Raw genomic sequence first — 9,150 nt, 5'->3', positions numbered from 1 at the left:
GACACACCAGGCCTCTATCATATAACATACAATGTATTTATTTTCAAACCCACCAGCCGCTCCTGGGAAACCCTATATAGGGTTGCTATGAGTCAGAACCAACAACCACCACATGCTCGTCTGTAAAAGCGGATGATCATACCTGCCTTTGTTACCGGAATTCTGGGAGAGAACGGTACACTCACACCGTACACACGTTTATGTTCACACTCACAAATACCCAAACAAGGCCCGAATTGTATGTGGGCAGAAGCAGGGGCAGTTTATCTCATGACAAGTATAGCTTTCATTGCCCCCCAGGTTCCTAGGCAGGGTCTCCCGGTCTGGGAAGCTCAATTCTTGCTAACTACTTACTGTCCTACACTTACAGCACCATGGATCTGTGGTGCGTGCTAACAACCCTGGTGCTTCTGTCCAAGGAAATGTTTGCAAACCAAGAACTACTGCTTCTTGACTCAGACAGCATCAGTGAGAACACAACCCCTCTTTGGGAAGAAGCCCCGTGAGATGTGTCCTCGAACAATTGCTCTGCTTCTAGCCCTTGCTTTCTGCACAGCTTGGACTAGGTTGCTTCTAAAACAAACCAAAATCCAAACCAGCTGATTCCAACTCATGGCAACCCCATGTGTTTCAAGGTAGACTGATACCCCAAAGGGCCTTCAATGACTGTGATCATTGGGAAATGGAACACCAGGTCTTTCTTCTGAGGCGCTTCTTGGTGGATTAGACTCACCAACTTTTCAGTTAGTAGCCAAACACTTAATTATTGGCACCACTCTGTAGCGACTGTAGGTTAGTGAGAGATGAGTACTAGTAAGCACACAGGAGGCATGGAATGAAGGATTGGCTGTAGTTCTCATTGTGCTGAATTTCTAGAATGCTCTTCCTCTCTGAAATGAGAACCAATTTTACCAAAGCTGTTGCATTAAACCAGCTCTGACCCCAGACAACCCTGTGCAGTACAGAGTGTAGCTGCTTCATACGGTTTTCTCAGCTCTAGCCTTTCATCTGTGCTATTACTGCGTGGGTTCCAACCACCAACCTTTAGATTAGTGTGTTGTTGTTGTCATTGTTTAGTGTCATCGAGTCTGTTCTGACTTCTAGTGACTCCTGTAGAGGGTTTCCAAGGAGCAGCTGGTGGGTTTGAACCATCAACCTTTCGGTCAGCAGTCCAGTGTTTATCCAACTGTTTGCACAACCTAGCAACCTGCTAAAAGTTGTTGTTGCTAAGTGCTGTTAAGTGGGTTCCAACTCATAGCGACCCTGTATGGGGTTCTGAGGAGCAGCTGGTGAGTCTGTACTGCCAACCTTGCAGTTCAAACTGACCTTGCAGTCCAGTGCTTATCCTACAGCTACTGTTTCCTCCCACCACTAGAAAGAAGTCATTCTAGTTCTTTGTATTTTCCAGGTTCATGACATGGGGAAGAAGCTCGACTTCCTCGTGGATATGCACCTGCAGAACTTGGAGCGGCTACAGGTGCAAGTCTCAGATTACTACCCCACCAAGGGGCCCTCCTCGCCAGCCGACCTGGACCAGAAAGAGAACAGGTACTCTGATTTGAAAACCATCATCTGCAACTATTCTGAGACAGGCCCCCCTGAGTCCCCCTACAGCTTCCACCAGGTGCCCATCGACAAAGTCGGTCCCTATGGGTTTTTTGCACACGACCCAGTGAGCCTGCCCCGAGGGGGACCGGGTTCTGGAAAGATTCCAGCGGCCCTTCCATCCTCAACAATGACGTATGCAGAAAGACCCACCGTCCTGCCTATCTTGACTCTGCTGGACTCCCGAGTGAGCTACCAGTCCCAGGCGGAACTTCACGGTCCCTTCTCGGATCACATCTCCCCAAGGCAGAGACGCAGCATCACACGGGACAGCGACACCCCTCTGTCCCTCATGTCCGTCAACCACGAAGAGCTGGAACGGTCTCCGAGTGGCTTCAGCATCTCCCAGGACAGAGACGATTATATGTTTGGTCCCAGCGGAGGGTCGAGCTGGATGCGGGAGAAACGATACCTGGCTGAGGGGGAGACAGACACGGATACAGACCCCTTCACGCCCAGTGGTTCCATGCCTCTGTCTTCCACAGGGGATGGGATTTCAGATTCGATATGGACCCCTTCCAACAAGCCCATTTAAAGGGGTCACTGGCTGACTCCTCCTTGTAATGTAAACAGACTTTGTGTAGCTCACCGCTCTCACACCCAAAGCTTACCAGTGGGACCACCAATAGCTGCATCAGTGCATGTGTGTGCGTAGGGGCTCCCTTCCAGGCAGGGGCTCCCCACGGCCTTGTTTCTCCCCACGTCTTCACAATGAAGCTGCTTCCTCTTCAGCCTGGTATGCATGACTTTACACTATAGAAATGGTACCACTGTCTCTTCTAGGATACCCGTGGGTCTTCTCTTCATATTTTCCATCCCAGGGAGAAAACGATGAACACAAACTCTGCTACCTGTCTGGTTTGGGTTTGGGTTTGGGTTTGGGATTGGTAAGCAGAGACGGTTATTTTACATTCTTTCTAGGGTCACTGCTCCTTTTTGTTGAACACTGCAAGGATACCATTTTCTAAAGCAAGGGAACCATTTTTCTCCACCAACACACGCTGAATATCCATGAGTTTGCCATTGGGGAAAGAACCCCTTTAGTCATTGCATCTCCAGTGCCAAGAACATTTAAATATTATTTTTATTAAAGAAAAACTGGTACAATTTATCAGAAGCTTTCAAAGGGACCTTTCAGTCTACCGTTGTCTCATCTTATGCCTCAGTTTCCTTGTCTGTAAAAGGGGGCGATAAACCCCAGGGTAGCTTTTCTGATGTATCATGAATTGGCCAGGGAGCAAACACGCTCACAAACTAAAGTGAAAACACGTGTAGTTCCTAATTACTGTAGCCAAAGATAATAGAAGGTATCAGAAGTTGGGAGCCTCTGGGCAGGAACTAAGTTCAGTGCCTTCAAATTGGGGTTCCAAATAACATCCCCTCCCCATGATATACGTAAATCCAAAATACACGTTTACAATAGAAATCAGAGCCACGAGGGCATGCAGAAATGGTAATGGTCTGCAAGGACTCACCGTCAGTCACTGAGTTATCGTAAAAACTATGACTCTGTACCTAGCTGCTGACACACACACACAGACACACACACACCCTACCCCTGACTGGTCTCCTTTTCAACACCCTATTCTGCCATTTCCACAATGGGACCCAGAAATCATGTCAAGATACCAGTGCATTGTGTCTACCAGACACAGTGTACCCAGTGCGAGGGGAAGGTCACTCTTAGAGCAAAATACGCTCACCTTATATATTATATCCTGGGTCCAGACATAAAGTAATCAAAGCAAGCTACAACACTTAGTAATATGCAAATGGGCAAAACTTCCCAAACCATCCAATTTTGCTCCACCACATTTTTTTCTTAAAAATGAAAATACTAAATCCCATGTATCTATAAGACTCATTCAAATATATACAAGCAGACAAGCTGCAGAGCTCTGCCCTACTGTATAAGCTTTGATCTGAAGCACAAGCCAGCTGTGGCCTCTTAGGAGACATCTTCTGCTCTCTGAAGAACTTTGATAGGAAAGATTTGTGTTAGGCTTGGTCTGGAGTAGCTAAATGCTGACAGTGTGTATTCGTGTCTTGCTCTTTTCATACATCTAAGCACAGAAGTTCAAACCCTCCTGTCACTCCTCAGAAACCCTACAGAGGGTCACGTTGAGACAGAGCTGGCACCAGGACACTTAACAAAAACAAGCATTGGTCATGGATGGTTACAGTGGTGACTATCAAGATGATTGAAATGGCCCAAGCAAATGTTGATATGCAGATGACATTGATGTATTCCATCATAGTTTTGTCATGAGCCACAGTGGCTGTGACAGATATCTGGTTGACACTTGATTCATTATGTAATGCAAGGTCCTGCACCATGTTGGAGAAAGGAGCTACTTCTTCAGCCATGGGTTTCTCAACCCGTATGTTCTCAGGAACAGTGTGTAAAGCTCGTAGTAGAATAAAGATGAAGGTTTCGCCTCTAATTTTAGGAAATTACAACCCTAAGGTCAAGAGAGAATATCTTGAGTGTTAGTAGGAAGGGAGATTTATGTGGGGGCAGAGGGGTTCCCGTGAATGAATGAGTGTTGACCTTGATGTCCGTGGTGGGAAATAACGTGAGAGTAACCACAGGCATCGGCCATGAAAACCCTACAAAATGGTTTCTCATTGAACTTCTGGCGATTTGAAGGTCAAAGGACTTGGTCCTCCTCCCCATCCCTTATAATATGTCTGCCAGTGCCATTGGGCATGATTGAAAAAACTCAAGGTCCTTCCTGAGGGCTTGGTTCTTATGACCTTTCTGGAATGTTCCCCCAGAAATGATTGAGCTACCTACCACCTTACATATCCCTGTGTTCTTTACGTATATGAGTAATTTAAACCCAAAAGAAAACAAACAAATGATGGAGACAGCCTTGTACTTTCCACACATGCTCCACTTGTTTATTTCTAATGTATTCCTATTCTTGCAGAACCTACCAGCCTTGATAATCTTACAAATCGATGCATCTTTTAACATCTCCATAGAGTTCTTGGTCAGAAGTCTGTCACCTTCCCATCCTCAAGCTAAAAAGAGTAACCACAAAGTCCATCCCAAGTCAGAGGGACTGCCTTTGGTTCTGTCTACCTAGAAAGAATGGGCATTTGTACTATGTTCTAATGTATAGGTTGACAGTTTAGATCATAAAGCCTACTGGATCATAAAGTTACAATGTCAGCCCCTAGGTTTGTCTGTCTCGATTGCCACTATGTCCCTGTCACCTCATAAGGCATCAATATCAGTTTAGACCCAGACAACACACATGTTTCATGAATGAATGAATGAAAGGGATCTTAATAGAACAAAACCAATCTTCCAGAAAAATTCTGCTTTGATATTCCTTTTCTAAAATGTAATACATTTTTGGAAAGCAAATCAAACCTACTCATCCCAGAGAGCAGCAGCAGCAGAATTGGCAATGATGAAACAGAGAAATCTCAGGTCTGGGATAGGGTGTAAGTTAGAGGAGCAAACTGTGTGTGCAAACACCCTTTTGTCAGACAAAGGAATAGTGATGGAGCAGTTCAACGAATTGGTTGCTAATACTACCCAAGATGGTATGACTTTAGAGAAACCAGTAGTTTTGAAACCTACCCAAGGAATTGGAGTAGTCTTGGTAGAACCCCATGATTAGTGACATTAATTCCATCATAAAAACTAGAAAGCGTTTTGTTAGCTGAAACTATGGCCCAGAAATAGGCATCCAAAGCACCTAGGACCACAGATATTGTCTTGGTTTCCAGAAGCCTGGGCATCCTAAGAAGTATGTACACCAGTCTCTGAGCATCACAGTATGATATGTGAAAATGGTGAAGAGGCCATATTTTAGCGGGAGTAAAATGAATGAGAGAAATCCACTTTCCAAATGCTAGCTGAAAGGTGATCCTATTGGACTAAGAAAAAAAAAATTGCTTGAGATAAAATGTGAGCTTTGATTATCAAATACTATCAACACAAGCAAAGACCAAAAGCTTAAAGAAAATTTTTTTTACCAAAAGTGAAAGGATAAAAAACATCATAGAAAAGTCTGCCCAATAACTGTATTCCTTCTAGGAACTGAGAATTTGTGCTCATCAGAGAAAACATTACTGCAAAACATCACTAGAAAAGAACCCCAGAGAGACGCACTATAGGTCACAACAGAGTAATTCATAATGATGTATTTTGTGCCAGGCAGCTCCTACACACTATGAATTTAGAGGATAATCACCCATCTGTAAAATACCCTAACGTATCTGGGTCAAAATGATTCTCCTAACTTGATGTCACTGTTTTAAGAGTGAAGGAAGACACTTCTGTTATTCACTTCAATACTTTATGACAGGCATTGTCAATGATAAGAAAACCAGAGGGTCTGCCCAAAGAGCTATTATGTGTAGTGGCCTCAGATTTCAGAGCTCCCTTCAAAGAGTGCCTTCCAGGAATGGACATGATCTGATTTCACCTCCACAGACGACTCTGTAGGGACAAGAGTGCCGCAGACAAGTGTGAGAGCAGAGTTCAGCATCAAAATGGCGGTGGCCTCATCAGTTGAGAGGTTGAATGGGAGTTACTGAGTTTGAGTTCAATGAGATGAATTTTATAGCTCCACTCCAGATAAGCTGCTGGGAAGAAGTTTCTAGAGTATCTCAAGGAGCTTCTTCAGAGAAACCCAGCTTGCTTCTTCTGTTCAATTCACTACCCAAATTGAGGCCAGACAAGGAGCTGAGCTATTTCTATTTCATCTGTTTGACCAAGAGAAGTTTAGCTGAGAATCAGCCCATGGTCCATCGATGTCATGAGAAACACAGTACTCTTTTTGGTGGCAACCTGCAGATCAAATTCTGTGGCAAGAAAAAGAAAATCCCAGTGGCCTAAGAAGTCAACTGCATTGTTGACAGTGCTGTCAAGTACACCCCAGCCTTCCCCAGCAGACACCATGGAGCTGGCCTTTGGTTTCTGGGGATACATATCCAAAACACCAAGACCACATAGGTTTTCTTTGATTTCTAAACCCAGGGCATCCTAAAGAATTTGCCTGTGACTTCAGTTTTCTCTGAAGGCTCTCTTATTTCAGGATCAGATTGAATTTTTGTTATTTGTTGCTATTTTATAGGAGAAATTCTGTTAAATTGCATATGTTGTTGTTGTTGTTAAGTGCCGTTGAATCGGTTCCAAACCATAGCGACCCTGCACAGGGTTTCCAAGGCTGTAAATCTTTATGGGAGCAGAAAACCTCATCTTTCTACGCTACAAAAGCTCCTTTGAATTGTATATAGATGAAAGTATAACCTAGACTCTTTGGCACATCTCTTGGACTGTCTCAGCTCCAGATAAGGTACTACTTTGGGTTGTACCCTCCTCTTTAAATAAATTTAACAATTTCTTCTCAAAAACAAAAACCCATGGGTGTGATTTTAAGAAGAAGGATGTGATTTCTGTGGTAGTACCTATGACCCCAAGTTGCTAGTTTTAGTAAAGGTCTCCCATTGCATGGGCTTTCTTGGTCTCACATGAGCTCAGCTTTTCATCAAGAAAAAGCAATATCTTGACCAGTGTCGCAACCATGTGCTCTAGACCCTTCACCAAAAGCTACAAAGAAGTTAAGGAATCTTGTGTCTGTTTAACTAGAGGATTAATTTAGTAAGTAAACACATCTGTTGTCTCAAGTGAGCATTTCCACAGTTGGTTTCCATCTGTGCTAGGCTTGGACTAGATGTGCCAGTGAGGTAGGGCTCCTCATTAAATCCAGTGACAAGAAGTCCAGACTGAACAAGACGGTCCCCAGAGATGGTCAGAAGAAGGGTTGTCAAAGTCTAGGCAACAATAATTGATTCTGTTTGTTTAACCATTGTCGTTCTACCTAAGCCTTCTTCAACCAAAAAACCAAATCCATTTGCCACTGAGTCCAGTTCCAACTCAGACTGACCTGTAATGTTTCCAAGATTGCCATCTTTATGGAAGCAGAGTGCTACATCTTTCATCCACAGAGCAGCTGATGGATTCGAACCACTTACCTTTTGGTTAGCAGCTGAGTGCTTAGCCATTGCACCACCAGCCTCCAAATATTAGGGTTAAAATAAGATTCGGGGAGACATGGCTTCCAACACAGTAAAAGATGAGATCTATGTGGTTAGAACACTAGGCTCCCACTAAAATGTCAGTAGTTCAAACCCACCAGTCACTCCGTGGGAGATAGATGTGGCCGTCTGCTTCTGTAAATATTTACAGACGTGGAAACCCGATGGAGCAGTTCTACTCTTTCCTACATGGTTGCTATGAATTGGAATTGATTTGATGGCAGTGGATAGTGGTGGTTAAATGTAATAATAAGGTGAGAGCAATTTATAATTAAGCCGTCAAAAGTCTAGTCCAGTGATTAGGAATATATTGGCAGTTCCTCTTAGACTTGTCAAGTGGACTGCAATTTCATGCTCACCAGTAACGAAGAAAACTGAGAAACAGGTTTTCATGTCCTCTGCTCAACAAGACTGAGGTCAGGGAAGAGAAGAGAAAGTTATCTTAAACTCTCTTTCTGACTTGCATGCTGCCAAACTGTTCTCACTCTTAACTACCTGTAATCCTTGTTCCAACTCCCTGAGGTAAGTGTTATTGACCCCATCTTATAGATGAGGAAATCCAAACTGAGAAGAAAAAGTCATTGCTGAAGGTCACACATTAGAAGCGGTAGAGTCGGGATGTTAAGCAAAGCTCTTTCTGCCCACCCCCGACCACAGTATCCCAGATCGATGGAGATGTTGTTCCCCAGCTCATGCCCTGCAATCCTACACAATGTATGGCCCCTTACACCCCATCAGCTTTACAGCAAAATGGTAACAGACTCATTCGGTCCCTAGAGAGAAGAGTGTTCATTGGGGTCCTGCCTGATTCTTTGATTGGTTTAACTACCCAGCTCCCAGTGGTGTATGTAAAATAATGCCACATAAATGATTCACCTGGTTCACGTTGGAATCCATTAGCTCTTAGAGTTTCCTGTGTTTGCAGATATCCCACAAGCATCTCTTGTTTTCCACCCTCAAGGAGCATCTGTCATTGGTTTTATCCAAACAAGTTCAAATGTCTTCATGTCTGCTGATTCTGGTCTTTTGTCCCTACACTGTACCTTTATTTCAGGGCTTTGAAATCCTGCAGAAATTAGTTTAATCTTGAAAAGCATCCTCTGGGAGGCCCAAAGCTCAGAACAGTTGTGTCTCTCTTTCCTGGTATCAAAAGATCAAGGTTCCCGTGGAAGCCAACCCAGCCCAGAATAATTGGGCCCTTCTTTGTCCTTTAAATACTTTTATAAGGGAGTGGGGAGCTTCAGCCCTCCGAAATTCCCCTGAGTGTTAAAAGGCCAGGTGGTGGGCCAAGTTCCAAAATGTGTGCCAGTCATGTTGTCAAATACCAGTTTGTTTTTAGAGCAATGAGGCAGTCTCTGCCCCTTTGTACTATTCTCTTAGAACCACAGGCACAGTTCGTCGGACTGCTAAACATGGCTGGTTCAAACCCACTGGCCGCTCCTCAGAAACCCTATACAGGGTAGCTATGAGTTGGAACTGACTTGA

The 9,150-nt window shown here is 44.1% G+C and overlaps 1 protein-coding gene across 1 annotated transcript in view; it reads left to right on the top strand.

Annotated features, from left to right (window-relative positions):
- KCNQ3 (potassium voltage-gated channel, KQT-like subfamily, member 3) overlaps positions 1–2,392 on the top strand; it is a 366,273-nt gene extending 363,881 nt beyond the window's left edge. The window contains 1 exon segment of the mRNA XM_006830712.1: positions 1,409–2,392. Within this exon segment, the coding sequence (XP_006830775.1) occupies positions 1,409–2,140 (732 nt within the window). The 3' untranslated portion in view covers positions 2,141–2,392.
- The last annotated feature ends 6,758 nt before the right edge of the window (positions 2,393–9,150 follow it).

This window comes from Chrysochloris asiatica, unplaced genomic scaffold (genome assembly GCF_000296735.1).
Source record: "Chrysochloris asiatica unplaced genomic scaffold, ChrAsi1.0 scaffold00001, whole genome shotgun sequence".
Taxonomy (NCBI): domain Eukaryota; kingdom Metazoa; phylum Chordata; class Mammalia; order Afrosoricida; family Chrysochloridae; genus Chrysochloris; species Chrysochloris asiatica.
This window is presented reverse-complemented; position numbering and strand designations above follow the sequence as displayed.